At 35.5% G+C, this 22843-nt stretch overlaps 1 protein-coding gene across 1 annotated transcript in view; it reads right to left on the reverse strand.

The window, feature by feature from the left end:
- Positions 1 to 14097: 14097 nt before the first annotated feature.
- Positions 14098 to 22843, reverse strand: part of Dbx2 (developing brain homeobox 2) — a 36323-nt gene continuing 27577 nt past the window's right edge. Inside the window, exon 4 of the mRNA XM_047550443.1 lies at positions 14098 to 18680. Within this exon, the coding sequence (XP_047406399.1) occupies positions 18348 to 18680 (333 nt within the window). The 3' untranslated portion in view covers positions 14098 to 18347. The remainder of the gene's footprint in view (positions 18681 to 22843) is intronic.

Below are 22843 nucleotides of genomic sequence, written 5' to 3' on the forward strand. Positions count from 1 at the left end.
AAACAATATGCTATTATATGATGAATGGATAACAGAAGATATTAGGAAGGAAATTTAAAAATTCTTAGAGGTAAATGAGAACAAAGAAACATCATATCAAAATCTCTGGGACACTATGAAAGCAGTACTTAGAGGAAAATTTATTTCATGGAGCGCATTCAATAAATGAAGTAAAACTCAACAAATAAACGACCTAACACTACAGCTCAAAGCCCTAGAAAAAGAAGAACAGACCAACACCAAAAGTAGTAGAAGACAGGAAATAGTTAAACTCAGAGCTGAAATCAACGAAATTGAAACAAAAGAAACAATACAAAAAATTGACAAAATAAATAGTTGGTTCTTTGAAAAAATAAACAAAATTGATAAACCTTTAGCCACACTAACAAAGAGAAGACGAGAGAAAACCCAAATCACTAAAATTCAGAATGAACAAGGAAATATCACAACAGACATGACTGAAATACAAAACAGAATTAGAAGCTATTTTGAAAATCTATACTCCAACAAAATAGAAAATTTTGAAGACATCAACAGGTTTCTAGAGACATATGAATTGCCTAAACTGAACAAGCAGGACATACACAATTTAAATAGACCAATTTCAAGTAATGAAATAGAAGAAGTCATCAAAAGCCTACCAACAAAGAAAAGTCCAGAACCAGATGGGTTCTCAGCCGAGTTCTACAAAACCTTTAAAGAAGAGTTCATTCCAATACTTCTCAAAGTATTCCATGACATAGAAGCAGAGGGAACCCTCCCAAACTCATTCTATGAAGCCAATATTGAAGCCAGAATTAAGGACAGGTAGTTAGTGTAGAAATGGGGGATTGGGTCAAATGGAGGAAATGAAGCCATGAAGCCATCTGCCTCTGGAAGTTGGAGATTGTTCCTGGAAGAATGGAATGTCAAGGATCTCCAGAGCCCATTGATTACCAAATTTACCTGCCTTTATCAAGGACTACAGGCAAGGAGCTGCTAATTAATGCCCCTGGGCCCTTGCCTGGCTGAATCACCTTGGCCCTCCCCCTGCCCATGCTAATCACTTTATGCAAAACCAGGCCTAACTTAGGCAGGAAGGAGAGATAAGGGGGGAGAGACATGGAGAACAAAAGAGACTTTAACCTATGAAACATTTAGGGTGTGCTCACTTCTTGGGACTTTAGAAAATCAGCCATGGCCCCCTTCTTCCTACTGGCAGAAGTCTGTATTATTACCTTTAAATAAAATCTGCCTAATATGCTTGCCTTGGCGTGCTTCTCTAGTGTTCAAACTTCAACATTAGAGGGAACAGAACTCATCACCGGTAAACGGCGGTATCAATATTACCCTGATACCTAAACCAGACAGAGACACATCGAGGAAAGAAAATTGCAGACCAATATCCTTAACGAACATTGACACAAAAATTCTCAACAAAATTTTAGCAAATCACATACAAAAACATATTAAAAAGATAGTGCACCATGATCAAGTGGGCTTCATCCCAGGGATGCAAGGTTGGTTCAACATCTGAAAATCAATAAATGTAATTCACCATATCAACAGACTTAAAGTCAAGAATCACATGATTATTTTGATAGATGCAGAAAAAGCATTTGATAAAATACAGCATCCCTTCATGCTCAAAACACTAGAAAAAATAGGGATAGTGGGAACATTCCTTAACATTGTAAAGGCCATCTATGCTAAGCCCATGGCTAATATCATTCTAAATGGTGAAAAACTGAAAGTATTCCCCCTAAAAACTGGACAAGGCAGGGATGCCCCCTTTCACCACTTCTATTCAATATCGTCCTTGAAACTCTAGCCAGAGCAATTAGACAAATCAAAGAAATTAAAGGGATACGAATAGGAAAAGAAGAACTCAAACTATCCCTATTTGCTGATGATATGATTATATACTTAGAGAAACCAAGAAATTCCACCAGAAAACTTTTAGAACTCATAAGTGAATTCAGTTGAGTGGCAGGATATAAGATCAATGCTCATAAATCCAATGCATTTTTATACATAAGTGATGAATCTTCAGAAAGAGAAATTAGGAAAACTATCCCATTCACAATAGCTTCGAAAAAAATAAAATACTTGGGAATTGATCTAACAAAGGAGGTGAAAGACCTCTACAATGAGAACTACAGAACACTAAAGAAAGAAATTAAAGAAAACCTTAGAAGATGGAAAGATCTCCCATGTTCTTGGATAGGCAGAACTAATATTGTCAAAATGACCATACTACCAAAAGTGCTATACAGATTCAATGCAATTCCAATTAAAATCCCAATGATGTACCTTACAGAAATAGAGAAAGCAATTGTGAAATTCATCTGGAAGAATAAGAAACCCAGAATAGCTAAAGCAATCCTTAGCAGAAAGAGTGAAGGAGGGGGTATCGCAATACCAGAACTTCAACTATACTACAAAGCAATACTAACAAAAATGGCATGGTATTGGTACCAAAATAGACAGGTAGATCAATGGTACAGAATAGAGGACATGGACACAAACCCAAATATATACAATTTTCTCATACTAGACAAAGGAGCCAAAAATATGCAATGGAGAAAAGATAGCCTTTTCAACAAATGGTGCTGGGAAAATTGGAAATCCATATGCAACAGAATGAAACTAAACCCATATCTCTCGCCCTGCACAAAACTCAACTCAAAATGGATTAAGGACCTCGGAATCAGACCAGAGACCCTGCAAATTATAGAAGAAAAAGTAGGTCCAGATCTTCAACATGTCGGGTTAGGACCAGACTTCCTCAACAGGACTCCCATAGCACAAGAAATAAAAGCAAGAATCAAGAACTGGGATAGATTCAAACTAAAAAGCTTTCTCTCAGCAAAGGAAACTATCAGCAATGCGAAGAAAGTGCCTACAGAATGGGAGAAAATCTTTGCCAACCATACTTCAGATAGAGCACTAATCTCCAGAATATATAAAGAACTCAAAAAACTGTACACCAAGAATACAAATAATCCAATCAACAAATGGGCTAAGGAAATGAATAGACACTTCACAGAAGAAGATATACAAGCAATCAACAAACATATGAAAAAATGTTCAACTTCTCTAGTAATAAGAGAAATGCAAATCAAAACCACCCTAAGATTCCATCTCACCCCAATTAGAATGGCGATTATCAAGAATACAAGCAACAACAGGTGTTGGAGAGGATGTGGGGAAAAAGGTACACTCATACATTGCTGGTGGGGCTGCAAATTAGTGCAGCCACTCTGGAAAGCAGTGTGGAGATTCCTTAGAAAACTTGGAATGGAACCACCATTTGACCCAGCTATCCTACTCCTTGGCCTATACCCAAAGGACTTAAAATCAGCATACTACAGAGATACAGCCACATCAATGTTCATAGCTGCTCAATTCACAATAGCCAGATTGTGGAACCAACCTTGATGTCCTTCAATTGATGAATGGATAAAGAAACTGTGGTATATATATATACAACGGAATATTACTCAGTCATAAAAAATGATAAAATTATGGCATTTGCAGGCAAATGGATGAAATTGGAGAATATCATGCTTAATGAGATAAGCCAATCTCAAGAAACCAAAGGACAAATGATCTCGCTGGTAATTGTATGATGACACATAATGGGGGGTGGGAGGGGTTAGTGTTTGGGTTAGAGTTAGGGTTAGGGAGGGGGGCAAGAATGGAGGAAGGAAGGACTGTATAGAGGGAAAATTGGGGTGGGAGTGGTGGGGGGAAGGGAAAAATAAACAGAATGAATCAAACAACATTACCCTATGTAAATTTATGATTACACAAATGGTACGCCTTTACTCCATGTACAAACAGAGAAACAACATGTATCCCATTTGTTTACAATAAAAAAAAAAAGAAATACAAGAAGCCATCAAAAGCCTACCAATCAAGAAAAGCCTAGGACCAGACAGATTCTCAGTTGAGTTCTACCAGACCTTAAAAGAACTAATACCAATACTCCTCAAAGTATCATGAAATAGAAAAGTAGAGAACCCTTCCAAACTCATTCTATAAAGCCAGTATCACCCTAATACCAAAACCAGACAAAGACACATCAAGGAAAGAAAACTTCAGACCAATATCCCTGATGAACATAATGAAAAATATCCTTAACAAAATTCTGGCAAATGGCATACAAAAACATATTTAAAAGATAGTGCACCATGATCAAGTGGGGTTCATCCCAGGAATGCAAGTTTGGTTCAACATCTGGAAATCAATAAATGTAACTAATCACATAAACTTAAAGTTAAGAATCATATGATTATTTCAAAAGATGCAGAAAAACGTTTGATGAAATACAGCACCACTTCATGCTCAAAACACTAGAAAAAACAGGAATAGTAGGAACATATCTCAACATTGTAAAGGCTATTTATGCTAAGCTCATGGCCAACATCATTTTGAATGGCAAAAAACTGAAATTATTCTATCTAAAAACTGGAACATGGCAGGGATGCTTTCTTTCACTACTTCTATTCAACCTCATCCTTGAAACATTAGCCACAGCAATTAGACAGATCAAAGAAATTAAAGAGATACAAATAGGAAAAGAAGAACTCAAACTATCACTATTTGCAGATGACATGATTCATATTTAGAGGATCCAAAAAACTCCACCAGGAAACTTCTAGAACTAATAAATGAATTCAGCAAAATAGCAGGATATAAAATCAACATGCATAAATCTAATGCATTTATTCATAAATGACGAATCCTCTGAAAGAGAAATTAGGAAAACTACTCCATTCATAATAGCCTCAAAAAAAAAAAAAAAAACAACTTGGTAATAAATCTAAGAAAAGTGGTGAAAAACCACTGCAATGAAAACTATAGAACACTAAAGAATGAAATTAAAGAAAAAAAAAAGAAATTAAAGAAAACCTTAGAACGTGGAAAGAACTCCCATGTTCTTTGATAGGCAGAATTTATATTGTCAACATGGCCATGCTACCAAAAGTGCTATAAAGATTCAATGCAATTCCTATTAAAATCCCAATGACGTACCTCATAGAAATAGAGAAAACAATCATGAAATTCATTTGGAAGAATAAGAGACCCAGAATAGACAAAGCTCCTATTCTTTTGACAGAGCCACCAGAATGGTCTGATGTGAAGAAGACACCATGCATCTTCTTAAGCATGCAAAAAAGTTATCATGCACCTGCAGCCATCTTGAAGTCAGATTCTTATGTCTCCATCCTCAGAAACAAAATGGATTATTTTCACTCCTTCTGCAGAAACTGGAGCAATAGATGTCTTGCAGGACTGAAAATAATTAGGAAAGTCCAGGTAACATTGCTTTATCCCAGTTGCAAAATGAAAACTAGGGAAGCAAGTCTTCTAGTTTCTTCCTTAGAGAGGCAGGACTCATAAGACTAGACATTGACCCAAACATTTCCAGGATGTTAAAGAAGTGTAAGCAAGTAAAAAAAAAAAGGAAAAAAATTCACACCATACAGATAACTATACAACACATAAGAAATAACCCAAAATACATCAGGAATTATGACTAATACAGGACAGTAATTGCCAGATTTGATTAAACAAAACAGTTCAACTACATACTGTTTACAAGTGACATCCTAAAATATAATAACATAAAAAAGTTAAAGCACAAGTATGAAATATTACCCAAGAGAAATGTTATGCAGTAAGGGGACTTTAAGCACAATGGCATCACCAAAGTTAAAGAGTTTTTTTTTTGTGTGTGTGTGTGTGTGTGGTGACAAAAGGCTTCACCCACTGGAAATAAAAAATAAATCTAAATTTACATAAGGCTAATAAAGTAACTTCAAAATATGTGAACAAAAATTTGACAGAACTATACAAGCAATGTAACAAATCCTCTATTACAATGAGATTTTGTCATAACTGTCTCAGTACCTGGATCAAATCAACTCCAAATTAATAAGTGTGCATTTTGCAATACTACTAAGTTTATTCCAACATATGTATGTCTTTAAAACTTTTTTCTCTGCTCCTTTGCTTAACAAGTTTTCTAGTAAAACTACATGCTGTCTGCCAACATCTCCATTTTTATACTCTCAAATCTAGTATAGTTGAACTTTCATAACAAAATGAACTTTCATAACAAATCCACTGAAACTATTCTTGTCAAGTTCTAAACATTGCTAGATCTGATAGTTATTTCTGAGTTCCCATCTTGCTATATGATTGTAAACATTGACCCAGTTGATCCATCTCTCCTTCTTTATTCATTTTCTTCATAGGTTTCTGGCACACCAACCTTGAATTTCCTCTCATTTCCAAAGCTTTTTTTTTCTCAGTCTCTCACTGGTTTATTGTTTCCTCTTGGACCTCTTAACACTGGAGAGAATCAGTTCTCCATCACTGATCCTATTCTCTTCTCTTCCCATATCCATTCCCTTGGCAACTTCATCTAGTCTCAGAACTTAAATGTCATACTCATGCTAATGACTTCCAAAAGTCTATCTCCAGCCCAGGATCCTCTCCTGACGTCCAAGTTTAGATACAATTACGGGCTCAACACCTTCACTTGAATAGCTCAGTGACATCACAAATCCAACATGTCTAAATCCTCTGGACTGGGGATGCAACTCAGTGGTAGAATGCTTGCTTAGCATGCATGAGACTCTGGATTTGATCCTCAGGGAAAGAAGGAAAGAAGGAAGGAAGGAAGGAAGGAAGGAAGGAAGGAAGGAAGGAAGGAAGGAAGGAAGGAAGGAAGGAAGGGAGGGAAAAGAGTAGATTTAAATTTCTATCTCTCCTGTGAAAACCTAACTCACCCACAAGTTTCTCTGTCCCAATTAACATGTCCCTCCATTAAACCAGGCAAAACCTTGGAATCATCCTTGAACCCCCATCTCATACCACCTCTGTTTCACACCACCATGAGCCTGTCAGGAAATCTTCATGGCTCTATCTTTAAAATACATTCAGAATTCATCCTTTTCTCTCTGCTTCCACTGTCACTACCATGGTTAAAGTCAAGGTTATCTTTGCTGTGGATTATTGTACTATCCTCTTAACTGGTCTTCTTCCTTTTTGACCTTACCTTTTTAGTCTATTCTAAACACAAGAGCCTCAGTGACCTTTTAAAATTGTAAACACATCATGTCACATCTCTGTTCTCCATTTCTCAGAGTAAAATCCAAAGACCTACTCCCTTATCATCTGATCTCATCTCTTGCCACACTCCTTGTTACTCACACCCCTGCGGTTCCTTGCTGTCTTTTGTACTGAGTATACCACACACACTCCTGCTGACCAACACCTGCATCTGTTTACCATCTTCCCTCTTAGTCTTTGCATTGGTTATTTACTCTGCCTGAATTCTCCTCCCCTGGATATCTACAAGACTACTGAGGTTGGGTGCAAGGAAGCCAGAGGTGTCAGAAGTTCTGCACAGAATTTTAAAACATTGCCCAAAACCTGAAGGCAATTGAGACAGTATGAAGAGCAAGATGTGCTGAGGAGATGGTGGTGAATGATGAAGTTGTATTAGGAATTAAGTGTAGATGATTTATAAAGAACTGAATAGGCTCTAGTAGATAATTTAAACTTCATTATAAAAGAATGGAAGTCTCCCAGTTCTGTGACCTCTGTATCATCAAAGACCTTTTTCTCTGCCATATTAGCCACCCATTCTACACTCCAACAACACTAAACCCTGCATTACTTTTAAAATCCTAATTTCAAGATAAGCATTGAGACACACATGTATAATCCCAGTTATGTGAGAGACTGAGGCAGGAGGACTAGAGGTTCAGGCCCAGTTTGGGCAACTTAGCAAGACCCTGTCTCAAAATAAAAGTGAAATATTAATTTAATACATTGTACTTTTCATCTTCCAGATCACTTGTTCATGTATTCACATAGCTAAAACCCTTTGCTTTCTCCAGGACTCCCACTGCATTGACCGCTCTCCTTTCTAACAATGGCCCCTACCTGTATCATCTCTTTCCTTGTCTGCACTACATCCCACAATCCACAATTATGGTGACACTCTTTCCAAAGATCCCCCAGCTCCCTTACTCTTTATCCTTCTGTACTATTCTCCCAGCAAAACTGCAACTGTTAATCTGCCTTCCTCAAAGATTCACTGGTATCTGAACATTGGTAGAGGAAAATCATATATATATATATATATATATATATATATATATATATATATATACACATACACATTTATCACATATATGATCATATATATACATAAATAAATGTATATATAATGTATATATAATCATATATATAAATGTGTATATATATATATATGCTTTTTTTTAACTTTAAATTTGCATCATAGTCCACAAATAAAACCCAGAAATCTTACTCTGTTTTTCTAAGGGACTCAGTTTCCCACCCTCATTTTCTCTCCTTTGTCTTCTAATGTCCACCCCACCATACCCTTCCTCAGCCTTTACCTTCACTCTCAGCTTCATGCTTCACTCAGAAACCACAAGCAGAGAGACTCTTCTTCTCACCCTCTCCCTATAAAGGGCCTGGTACCTGCCCTGTTCTCCACAAGTCCAAGTCTGTGGAGGAAGAGCTCTCTCCTCCCAAGGAAGGGCACCTGTTCCCCCTGTGACTCTTTACCCAGTCCCTCTTGCTGCCATGAAAACTTCCCTACACTGCCACCATTCCTTCCCAGGTAAATGACCCACCCACTCTTACCCTGGTACTCTCCACTAGCTCCCAACTTGAAAAAAGGAAAGTATCTCACTTCATTGCATAAACTCCTCCAAGTTTCAGCCTGTCTCTGTGCTTCCTTTCAGAGAAAAACTGCTTCAAATTTTTTTTTCAATATTCAGTTCTATCATCCTTCTCACTTTTAATATTTCTTTAACACATTACAGTCTGGTTTTACTCCCTACCATTCCAGGTAAGACTGTTTGATATGCCAAAGTCATTGCTTTCCTCTCCATTGTTAAATTCAGAGAACTCTTCTTTGCTTTTATCTTACACCTCAGCAGTATTTCGGGGGGGGGTGGTTATCCTTCTTTCATGAAATAATCTATTGACTATGTTGACACAATAACATTTGTGCTTTTCTTTTTACCTAACTACTCTGATTTTTTTTTTATGTTTTGCAAACCGCTGGTATTACTCAGAGTCATTCCAAGATCCTCTTCTCTTTTTTATCTACATTTTTCCAAGAAAGATCTCATCCAATAGTTTTAAATATTACCTGTATTTTAATGAGTCCCAAATTGGTAGCTCCAGTAATGTCTCCTCTCAAACCCAGATACTGGTAACCAACTTTGACCAATATCTTCTTGAATTTCTCACCATCTTGAGTCCAAAATCCAATTTCCAATCAAAACTTGTTCCCATACCTTCACCATCTTATGAAATGCTTTCATGGTTCATCTTATTGCCCAACCTGAAAAACCTCAGAATCTTCTTGGTTCTTTAATTTCCCTCATCCTTTATATTTAATCCATCAGAAATCCCTACTGACTCTCGCTTCGAAATCTACCTCAACTATGCCATTTTTTTTCCATTTACAATGCCATCAGCTTTGCCTAGGACACTATCATTTCCCATCTTAGCATCCTTTTTCTCTCTTACACATCCCTTCCCACTCCATTCCATACAGCAGGAATTTTAAAATTCCATACAGTAATTTTAAAAACAAGTTTATCCTAACACTCATCAATGGTTTCCCATTTCAGTTAGAGTAAAATCCAGACCCCCTACCTTATACAGTTGAGTTGGGTTCAGGCCCTGGACAACACTGTTCACTACTCCCCTTTGCTGATCAATGCTTACTCCCATAGACCTTGCTAGAGTTCCTTAGACAGAGAATGCTCTTCTGCTTCAAAGCATTTGAACACGATTTTTCCTCCACTAGTACATTATTCCCACCACTCATTGTATATCTAGTTTCTTCTCATCCTTCATGAGGGATTTGAAATATTACCACCCAAAGTTTACCCCATCCTTACTTTGTTTCTTTTACAGAGGTAATTCTAATTCAAAGAAACCAATTAGAAGGACATTTCAGGTGAGAGAGAATGATCTGGAATGGAATATGGAGAAAATGGATAAATATTGAAGATGTATAGCTAACTGTACTTTGTGGATAAACTATATGAGGGAAGAGACAGAAACGGTATGAGGTCCTATGGGTGGGGCCATAACCTGATAGGACTAGTATCCTTACAGAAGAAGAAGAGACACCAGAGATTGTTTTTCTCTCTTTCCACATACCTGCAGAGGAAAGGCCATGTGAGAACACAGTGAAAGGACTCCTACCTGCAAATCAAGAAGAGAGTCCTCACCAGAAACCAATTTGAACTGGGAGCTATACCATCAACTCCCCTGATTCTTAGTCTTTAAACCTGGTTTGAATCACATCACTTTCTTTCCTGGTTCCCCAGTCTGCAAATAGCACGACACTTCTGGGCCTTCATAATCATCTGAGCGAGTTCCTATAATAAATCTCCTGAGAAAGAGAGAGAGAGAGAGAGAGAGAGAGAGAGAGAGAGAGAGAGAGAGAGAGAGAGAGAGAGAGAGAGAGATCCTATTGTTTCTGCTTCTCTGGAGACCTGGACTAATATAATCAGATTTGCATACTAGAAGGATTCAATACAGCCCAGAGAAAGAGATGGAAGGCAGCTACAAAGAATGCAAAGAGACTTCTAAGAAACAAGAAGCACAGGCAAGAGAGGATGGTGAGTGGGAATATATTAGTGGCTATAGGAGCAGACTGAACAGATGAGAAACAGACTGAAGAGTTGTTTAGAGAAATGCATAGGCAAGACTCAGTGATTGATTTATATGAGGGGAAGAAGGAAGGACAGAATCAAGTTGCCTCCCATGTTGCTAAATTCAACAACTGGTCTTCTATTTTGTCATTTTCTGGAAGAAAAAAATGGTGAAGATTTCAGGTGAAAGAAGAGTATATGTGAACTTAAGATGTCTGGGATGTTTATCTGAGTCAAAACGTACATTTTCAGATTTAAGAAGTAATATATGTTATAGTAAATTATTTGGAAAATAGAGAACATAGAAAAGAAAGCACTCATCCTTAATCCCACTACCCAAAGACAGCCATAGTTAATATGAGTGTGTATAATCTTTTATCTAAACCTTCACAAACATAAGCAGAGGCGTGTGCTCACACACGATGGCAGTGTCATTAACCTATTATTGTGTAATCAATCCATTTTTCCCCTTAACAACAAAGCATGCTCATTTTTATAGGTATCATTCTTGTACAATATTATTTTCAATGGGTGCCCAGGATTTCATTATATTTGTTAAAATTGATTTAATTACTCTCTTTTGTGACAAAAAATACATTATGAGAGGATTTTTCTAGGGCAGTAAAGCTATTCTGTATGTCATTATATATTTGTCAAAACCCATACAATGTACAATACTGTGAATTCTAATGTAAATTATGAACTTTGGGTGATAATGATCTATCAATATGGGTGTGTCAATTTTAACATATAAAATATTTCACTCTGTTCCAGATGTTGATAGTGGGGAACACTGTACATAAAGTTAAGATTGTATGATAAATCTCTGTACCTTCCACTGAGCTTTGCTGTGAACCTAAAACTACTCAAAAAATAAAATGTGATACATTTATTGAGAGAGAAAAATCCTTATATACAAATTTGTTATGATAAATTCCAGTAAGTGATCAAAGGACATGCTCATTTGAGAAGTTTTTTATGTTACCAAATTTCCCTCTAGAAAGTTTTTATAACTTATATTCCTACTTAGTTGGCCTGATTCAATTTTCATTTCCTGATTCAACATTGTCCCTATTACATTTTGCTCCACACCTCCATTTATCCTTTCCTAAAAATTGTACTATGAAAACATTATTAGATATTTGTCAACATCCCCATTTTCTAAACCACAATATAGCACAAAGTTCATCCTGTCTTTTTGATTACCAGCTAGTTGCATCTCTGAGTTGCCTTGCTAGTTGTATGCCATGCAAATTTGTCTGTATTTAAAATTTCAAAGGAATTCCCACATGGACCCCAGATGTTGACCATTTAATACAAGAAGGTGTTTCCTCATTACGCAAATACAGTATGTGTCCAAAGTATTGGCATTGTTTAGTTTATGAATTACTTAAAATAACTACATCACAAAAAACAATGGCTCATGGGTGAGTCACAAATTAAACAATGCCAATTTTTTGATGTGTACCACATTTGTGTAATATGAAAACACCTTCTTGGATTAAATGGTCAACATCTGGAATCCATGTGAGAACTTTAAAAAAATTAGTGTTGCATTTTCTTAAAATTTTCCTGTGTAGAAAAAAATGCTAAATGGAGTCCATTTTCAAAAAAAAAATTCTCAGCTCCAAATATTCTCACAAGTAGTGAATCCCTTGGTTGGTACAAAAGCTTAAATCAAAGCAATAAAAGTCAAATTCTATTACAGGGAATGCCAAGGGAATCAGTGTTTTGCTTTTGTTTATTCTGGACTTTTACTCTGATACTGTAGAATACAACCAAGAGGATTGAATCATGTTCACCCAACAGATATTTCATTTCCTAATTCCTGAAAGCTGTGAATGTGGTCTTGAGAAAAAAAGCAAAACACACACACACACATTGCAGATGCAGTCAAGTTTAAGGATCTTGAGACATGACCACTCTGAATTTGGCGCTAATCTAATGACAGGTGTCCTTAAAAGAAAAGGGAAGAGGGAAATTTGGGAGTCAGACACATGGGGAGAATATGTACAGGAGACTATCCAAAGATAGAGGTAGAGATTGTAGTTACGTAGCTCAAGCCATGGAGCCACCAGGGAAGAGGCATTTTCTAGATCCCTCAGAGGGAGCAAGGCCCTGCTGACACCTTGATTTTGAATTTCTGGCCTCCACAATGTAAGAGAATAAATTTCTGTTGTTTTATACCTCCCAGTGTATAATATTGGTCATGACATCCCTAGAAACCACAACAGTTATTCAGTGTGTGGTTGAAATGGAATTCATAGCAATTGGAATATATATACATATATATATATACACACAGATATAATGAAATATACATATATATAATGAAATAATGACATTACTCTCTTAGATTTGACATGTTTGATTTTTTACCTTTCAATTAAGATCAAGGACTTGATGGTTCTGCTTTAGGTTTAAATAACATTAAATTTTTTCCCATAATTCCAGATGTGGAACACTTATGAAAACTTAAATTGGGCAATGAACATACCACTTATGATAACTTTGGAATATTTACTGCTATTAAAGTTCTATTCTTTTGAGAAAAGCAGGTGCACAACTAATTTAAATATATATTCATATATATGAACATATATAAAGCACATATAAGTCCTAGATTATTATTTTCAACTTATTTTAATACACCTGTGAAAATTTTGTTGAAATATTTGTTGAATTGAAAAATCGGAACTTAATGTAAATGTTCCCCATTTCTCTTTTGACTTTGGAATATTCTGATTCCAAAAGATGCTCCCTCAAATTTTTATTATTTAAGTAACTTTGAGAAAATATCCATAAAGTTGTAAGAATTCTAGACTAACTGGGCAAACCAGCCTTATCATTTCAGTCTTCAAAGTGATGATAGATGACTAGTCCCCAAGAGTTTGTTTGACTACTGCTCACTTTGTAGACAAAAATACAGACTCAAAAAAAAAAAATGCTGAATAATGTATTAATCAGACTGGAAAGTAAAATTAGATAGAATGTTACACTACATAATTATGTTTTCTGTGGACTATGCACTAAAATCTGAGCATTTATGTCCTTCTACTTGGAGTGATGGGGTTCATTTTGATAAGTTTCGTGGTGGCTTTCTGAAGAGACCCTTCCATTGGCATGTTTAATATTCCTTGATATCCAACCCCAGAGAAAGTATAACCTCAAGCTCCCTCACAAGTTTCATTCTGTTTTGTTTGCTGAGGCTTTATTTAGTTCAAAACATAAATTATTATTCTTAAGTACAGGATCCCATGACCATTATTTCTATGCCCTGTTATCTTTTGGCCCCATCCCTTGGTCCACCTCAAAAAGTAAAGGAGCTACAATGAAATATTATGCAGTCACTATAAATAGTTTCAAGTAACTTTTAATGACATGGGGAAATATTTCTGTGTACAAAGTTGAGTAAAAAATCAGGAAAAATTGGATATACACTGTGATCCAAACCTGTTGAGGCACATGTATTTTACATTACCATACATTTAAAAATCACTAATTTTTTTCATAGAAGAGCTAAGTTGGCTATCTCCAGAATGTGGAATTACATATGAATTTTATTTTGTTAGGTGTGTTTTTGAGTCTATTTCTTTATAACCAAAAATAATAATGCTAAGAACCATATTTGTGGCACACATACTATACATCATTAAGGTAATTGCTTAATTCAGAAGTGGTTTGAAAAAGATACAGATTAATCTTGCAACATCTTCCTTACATATTCAAGAACACTTATCATCCTGAACTTCCCTGCTTTATCTGCTTTTCTTCTCTCTTCCCAACGAAACTGAGAAGGCAAAAAGAAAAAAGGTGACAGAGTACACATTGAACAAAAGAGAACTGCTGAATTTCTTTCTGTACTCTTTCTAACTCCATCTGGATCACTATGGTCTGAAGAGGGAGAGCATAGAAAACCAACACTGTTGAGCAGCTTGTATTTTTTGAACAGTAGAGCACTTAAGAATTCTCCCCCTGAAAATAGAGAGTCAGGGGTTTTGGAGGATATCAAAAGTTTGTTTATTTTTGCTCCAAATTCAACAGATCCTGTCAACAGCAGCAGGGAATACTTCAAAAGTTGCTTGGCAAGAAGACTAACTTATAGACTATGTGAGGGTAAGGACTATGCTCTTTCTCATATTTGTTGGCACAGAGGCTAGGACATGTTTCCCAGAGTGCCCAATATGTGTTGAATTCCAGAAACCAAAATTACTGGGGGTATTTCAGATAGTTGATGCAGTGTTTAAGAAGCTTCTGAGTGGAATGAACTTCATGATGTATAAAGGTCAGAGACTGAGGGAACCATTAGCAACCGAGGGATGGATGGGTCATGGGACACATTGGGGCATATGTACCTTTTAAAGGAAGTGTGTAAAATGCATCAGAAAAGGGAGTGAAGGGGACCAGGAGGAACACATGTGGGTTGAACAAGTATATTAGTTTATGATTTTATATTTGAAAAGTGAAAAAGAATATGTGTACTGATTCTCAGGGGTGAAGTGGAAGGAATGGATGTTGGAGTATGTATGTCCATATCTGTGTGTATATCTAAAATTCATTGGAAGGTATGGCATGATCATGTGTGTGATTTTTAAATTCTGAGAACAACTGAATTATATAATTGGGTTCCCATGCAAACAATCTAACTACTACTTTAACATTTACTTTAAACATTAATGATCATGATCTTCATTGTCTCCAGAGCCAGTGATAATCTCTGTTAATATATTTCCAATCCAAAATACTTATAAAAAATGGAGATAATGCTCACCATTAATTTCTTCTCATCTGCTAAAGAGCCACTTGATAATTTCTTTTGAAATGCTTCAACCTCCTTCTATAGCCCTGGTGCCAATTAGAGCAGCATTTGTCTGGAAAGCAGACAGCAAATATGCTATTGCATGATCACCTGCAGAAAAGGAATTGTACTGAGATAACAGGAAAATGGACACACAAGTCCAAGGGTTGGACAGTTAGGAACATAAGCTAAGAGAGAAGGGAAACCCTGGTTGATGGAATAACAGGGCTCAGTCCTCCCCTCCAGCACTTCTGGAAACAGAAAGCAAAATAAACCACAAAGGGCACATGTATGCATATCGTGTATACGTCTTTGTGTATTTCCTAGGCACCACTAAAATATCCATCCACAGGGAACTTTGCTTACATCTAATTGCATTCCAAAATGGACGATAATTAAAAGACTGATTTGTATATTCAAACATCAGGCCAGTCATACAAAGTGAAGCCTCTGCTGGTCTCAGACCTTCCTGTTGGAAGATATGTAAGCACCAATTAGCCCATTTCTACAATCTAAGTAATAAGGTAGCCTTGACAGATTTCTCTCTTTCAAAATTCAAGTTATTCTTAAGAAACTTTGATCACAGACAAGCACTTCATGATTTTGAGCAGTGAGTGATTTAAAAAGAACAAAAAGCGTTACCATTGCACCCTAAAACACTCCCATGGCACTTACTTTCTCTAAACTTCAAAATTGACAGAAAAGAGAATACTCAAGAGAAAGCCATTCCAAAAGTAAGAGATTATAAGACAGAATGTGCTTCTGAATTTCTTTAATAAATCTCACCACAATCACCAAAATGTATCTCTTAAAGCATCCCACACCATGTGAATACATCCCACAGTGGTATGGACCCCTTGAGTCTGGTAAAGACCTCAAGATTTGAAATTTGACTGCCTGCGTCCAAATCCCATTTATTCACTTCATGACCTTGTGTAAGCATTCTAACCATATTCTGCCTCAGCCCCCTCGTCTGACAACAGGAACCCTGATAGTAATACTGTCTACATTGTAGAGTTATTGCTGTGAGGATTAAGTGCTTAGCATAGTGTCTAAAACATAGAAAGAGCCCTAAAAATGCAAATGAGGTTAACATCATATAAAAAACTATTTTAAATCACTTTAAAACAGCTCTTCAAATTTAAACTGTTGTTAGCAGATCCCTGCCCCCACTCCCAGCCATGAGGCATTGCGATGAGCTTCCAAGATGACTCAAGTGACAGTAAAAGATCATGCAATAAAGACATATACCAACAAAAACATGCCATTCATAAAAAATAATTTGCTAACATTGATTAAAAACCATTATCTTCTGAAATAGTGCTTTTTCTAAACACCAATCCTTCAAAGGCTATAGCTGAGAAGGTAAGCAAATTAGAAGCCGCCATCATTACGTAGCTTGTTCACTAACAAAATGCCACATAATGAACTTCTAGGAATGTTTCTTATCCACAGATTAATGACAGCTTGGTTCAAAACCACATCATTTCCTTTTTCTGCTTCATTTCCTTCAAAGTGAAACATAATTTTTTCTTGGACATGAAATTAAAATTGCTGGATTAACTAAGCAAATCGTTACCAGAAATGTAATTTTATAAAAACACTATTTCAGGGTTGTCAAAAACATAAAACATCTGTGTAGTGTTTGTTAATACATAAAATAACCCAATATACATAGTATATGCCAACTAAGTGGAAAATTGAGCCTGTAACTAGAAGTGCAAACAGAAATCATCATAGATTCCATCAGCATTGTGTTTTTAAGTCCATTTGGGAACATTTCAAGAACTATAACACTGCAACTTTGTTTATTTTGGGCCAGAGGTCACAAACTACTTGACACAGATGTTTTGTTTGGCCAACACAGTGTTGGAAAATTATTGAACTCAACTATCTTTAGGTAGGCCATGACTTTTATTTATCTGCCAAGTCCTCAAACATCCATTTTGTTTTGCAAACCCTGGTCTAGGCCTATCGCTACAGAGAAATAATCAAAAGATAATTATTGGTTAAATGGGTACCTCTCTCAGTGATGTCCTGATAAGGTGTAGAGACTTGAAAATTAAGCATATATGCTGTTATATAAGTTAAGTTATATTCAGGAATTCTAATTTTCTTGTTGGGTTCATTTTAATGTGTATCTTCGGTGTATGTATCTAACCGTGGCTCGTTTGATTAGCATTGCTGAGTTGCTAAAATTCACTTATAGTTGGATACCAAAAGAGGTCATGAAATAATATAATTTTCCTTTTCCTATATTTTCCTTTTTTAGTCATCCCGGGGATTGACCTAGGGTCTTGTGCATGATAAGAAGCAGTCTACTACTGAATTACAGCCCTAGCCCCTGAGAAACTTTTAAAACATATTCTTGTGATATCAAAGTTTGGACTAAAGTTTAAATTTTACATTATTTCCAAAAAAATTATAGCATTCTGTTGATGGTTTATTTTTCTTCATAAAAAAGGAAATGAACTTGCTTCATGCAGTGTTTAAAGAGAAATGAGTTTCTACCAATGTATTTTTTAATGAATATTTACATATATATACATACACATACAGACATATGAATATATACACATACTCAGAGCAGGGACCGAGCCAATGCTTGCTCTTATTCTTTTTAGTTTCATCATATTTCTTGGAAGATTCTATTCCACTTACAAGTTAAGTCTGAGTATAGGGCTAGATAAGAGAACACTGGAGTGAATTTCCTAAAGCATTAGTTCCTGTATCATTCAGAAGGTGTTAGGTTTTAGGTAATAATGAGGCACAAGTTAACTGGCTTTAGAGTTCAAATGTTGTTGGTTAAGTGTTCTTTTAACATGGAGGAATGCTTCCTTTCACATGGACTTAGTAAGTGCACCCTTGTCTCCAGTGTCTTCCTCAGAAGACAAATACAAGGCACCTTGCAGTGAATTTGCTTCTGGGGGTGGTGCCCCTGAACTCTCCTGGATTAGTTTTTCTGAAGGTTCTGGAGAATTCTCCCTCCATCTTGGACTTGAGGGTTGTTGGGAGACTTCCCATATTGAAGCACATGGAGAAGAGAAACCCAGAGCAGACTGTGAGAGAGGATCCTCTTGAAGGTTTATATCTTGGATGCACCTGTTGGAAAGTACTTCCTTTTCTTTGGAATTCCGCCATTTCATCCTTCTGTTCTGAAACCAAATTTTCACCTATTGATAAAATAATTGGAAAAAGTAATAATTTATTCCAAGCTATTTTGCTGCAGCATTTTATTATTTATTTATTATTTATTTGCAGTGCTAGGGATGGAACCCAGGGCTCAACCATGCTAGACAAGCACTCTGCCTCTCAGTTATGCCTCCATCCTCTTATTTTAGCATTTTATATTGTACTTGCTTCTAATATTCATTCTACAGAACACTTTATTACAAGACCCAAACTGGAAAGTCCCTGTGGCTTTTCACATTGGTTTCTTCAAGAATATCTAAGAAATCGCTTTAACATAGCATCCCCATATATATTTTAAAACAACATAACTGTGGTAAATTGGTTACATTCTGTAAGTCTCATGTCTTTCAAAATTGACTTAACTTTCTCAGGTATTTAAGCACATCATTTAGTCTATGCTAAATTTTTTATTCAAAGGAAATTTATGAACTCATAAGAGTATATGAGCAAGTATTTTGTACCAAGCATCAGGCCATGCACTCTAGGTGGATTTTATAATTTGATCATCACCATGGCTATAGGAAGTCTTCATTTCACATGTAAGACAATTGAAGTTTGGGAGATTAAAGAGCTCAAGATTAAACAGCTAGTATAAAGGAAGTGCTTAGGGTAGAATCCACGACTATCCAACTTCAGTATCCAGGTTCTTATAAAAATTCAGCCTCACTAAATTGATAATATATTTTATAATGCTTTGTTAAATTATAGGCTTTATATGATTTTCAAGTTTTGATTATGCCTAGGACTTATCAAACCATCATAATTAGGTTTAATAAATAACAGTTGATTGTAATTAAGCCCAAAGTTATTATGATGGTGGTCCCTGATTGAGACACACCTTCCCCAACGCACCCAGCATAATGCCATCTATATTATTATTATTTTACTTATATATTTTTGTCAGTGCATTATAATTTTATATATATAGATATATAGATACATATATACATATTAATAGTAGGGTTTCTTGTTGCATTCTCATACATGCACACAATGTAACAATATAATCTGGCTAATTCCATTTCCCAGGACCACCCCACCCCCAGACTCCATTCTTCTATTCTACTCCTAACTGTATTATTAGCCACCCTCTTCATCCACTGTGTTCTCAATGGTCCTAGAGCAGAAAATTTCTTAATTGGCTTTCCTGATATTCTGAAAGTCAATCACATTTTTTCCCCAGTCCCCAGTTCCCATTCTTTCCTTACACTAACAACTTATATTTTCATTTTTAAAACACAAACTGGAAACTTTTTACCTAGGTAAAGTATATCAACCAAATATTTTCTGCAATGAAGGAAAAAAATTCTGAGACGGTCCTTCCAGATTGACAAAATAATTTCTTTATTCCTTCAACTGGATTGGCAATGTTCAGAATGGCTGCAAAAGAAAACTACCCCAGACAACTAAGTACAAAATACTGCCATCCCAGTTACAACTGTGTGATTAAGACTTTTCATAAGAAAATAGCTCTGAAGCATACATACCAGAGCATTTGGTTCTATTCATGAACTCATTTTTTATTTGAAGTGGGCATTTACTCCTAGGAAGCAGGCCAAATATATCTAATGGGTTTTCACTGAGTTATTTGTTCCCATTAGTGATGCTTGTCTTTCTCATCATATTCATTATTTTCTTCTTCCCTTAGTCATTCTGTATGTCTAGAAGTATTTAAGTGCTATCATAATAAAGAAAAAAAACACAAAAAGAGTTTTCTCCAGTCCATGATCTTGAGACAAATATATAGATTTGTGAAAAGATAGAAAAGTTCTACCTCTCTCAACAAATACAAAAGCATATTGCATGTAGAAGTAACACAACTTGAAAACAAAACTACCAAAGTCCTAGAAGAATATATAACAGATTGTCATTATAATCTTGGAGCGATGAACTTTTAACATGTCATAAAATAATGAGACTACAAAGGACTTATCCTAGGTAGAACTGAATATATAAAAATAAGAAATTTATCTATGACTAAAGATATCAGAAACACATAAAAAATTCAAAAGCAAAAGAATTAAAAGCAGGGACTCAAAGAAATATCATATATTGTCATAGCAGCAATTAGGTATGAACAATTACCTAAACATGAAAAAAAAAAACAAGTCTGCAATGACAGATGAATGGTTAAACAAAAATGTGGTATGTACATATAATGGAATATTATTCAGCCTTAAAAAGAATATTCTGACACATGCTACAACACAGATGAACCTTGAAGACATTATGTTTAGTGAAACAAGCTAATCACAAAAGGCAAACACTATATGATTTCACTTATATGAGATTCTTAGAGTAGGCATTCATAGCAAAAGAAGTATAATGGTTATTGCCAGGGGCTGAGGAGAGAGAGAAACAAGGAATTGGTTTTGGACACATTTCCAGTTTAATAAGAACAAAAAGTTCTAGAGACAGATGATGCCAATGGTTGCACATTAATGTGAATGTACCTAATGCCACTGAGTGGTAATTCTCATATTTCTTTTACCACAATTTAAAAAACCCACAAACTTGGACAGAATTTTTACAACATCTCTAACAGGAAAGTGTAAATAACTGTAACACTCTAAATATGTTTATTAATATCCAAAATAATTGCTACATATCGACAAGACACAATATGATAGAAAAAAAGTCAGCCATGGAAAGGCCAATGATTAAAAGACCTGAAATTCTATAAGTTAAAAAAATTCAAATTTAAAAATAATAAATATCATTGCCCATAAGGTTGGTGATATGTAAAATGATAAACGGTGAAGGGTTTGCAAAAAAGCACTTTTTGTTAATTATATAACTCAGTGTCTAATTTGATATAATATTGTTTCGGAAAGAAATTTTTAATCTATCATACTTTTAAAATACACATACACCTTAACAAATAATCCCTAATGTACAATACTATTTTTAAAGTACATAGATAGATGCAATAGTGAAAACTGGGAGTAACTTAAAAGTTGATGTGGTTAATTGAATTATGCTATATCCACACAATTCTGTAATGCGACATACACACAAAGAATGAATTGGTGGATATGTACAGCCATGGAAGGAGGCATCCCAGAACATTCAAACAGGGAAAAATGTTAAATAAAAAATTCTCAGTAGTGTTACTCACAACAGTTAAAAATGGGAATACACATGCCCCCTTCAGTAGAATGAATTAATCGTATTATACCACGTAATGGTAATACCACACAGCATAAGTAGAAAGATCTACTGCTACATGCAACAACACAAAGAATCTCACCATCATATTATTACGTGAAAGAAGCCATATACAAAAGAATATGCACTGAGTGCTTCTGTTAAAGTACAAGAACGGGCTAACCTGATCTATGTTGTAGAAATAAGACTAGTAGATGTCCTTGGAAAAAGCAGGTAGTGACTGGGAGGGGATTTTTGGGGTCTCCCAGTTTCTACTGCCTGATCTGTGCACTGGGTTATGCAGGTGATTTAAACTGTTCTTTAGGAAAAGCCAAAATATATGCACAGTATGATCTCATTTATTGTTTTAAATAAATGCAACACACACAACTCTGAGTCTCAGTTTCTTCATTTGTAAAATAAGGGCAATAAAGGTAATTACTTCATGGGATCTTTGCAAGGATTAAATGCTACCAAGTATAAGGGCACTAGGTAAGCATAATGCTAGCTTTTGCCTTATTGTATGTTGGTACATACATAACTCACATACACATTTCTTTTTAAAATAACACAATGATTCAATAAATTCAAACAAGATACATTTTTAAATGATGGTAGTAACCAAGGCATTACACTGGAGAAAAGTAAGATGAGCTTGCATTTTTAACTTTACTGAATTTTAACTTTATTGAAAAATATGTTTTTAAGTTTAGCATAATAAATACCACATTAACTATGTAATTGATATATATGGAAACAAGAAATGCTAAATTCCTTTGGAGATATTCCACCAAAATCAGCAAGACAAAAAGCATGAATTCTGAGGCACCTGAATTTTAAACCCAATATATTTAAGGGAAACGATGTGCCTGTAGATAAGCAAAAGACAGCATACAAATAAGGAACAGGTTTCTGGGGTGAGAGAGATTATGTTCATGCCCCCATATATTTTTTTTAATATGGTGGTTGTATTTGCTTTTTAAGAATCTGTTTACAG

Source organism: Sciurus carolinensis, chromosome 4, assembly GCF_902686445.1.
Source record: "Sciurus carolinensis chromosome 4, mSciCar1.2, whole genome shotgun sequence".
In the NCBI taxonomy this organism is placed as follows: domain Eukaryota; kingdom Metazoa; phylum Chordata; class Mammalia; order Rodentia; family Sciuridae; genus Sciurus; species Sciurus carolinensis.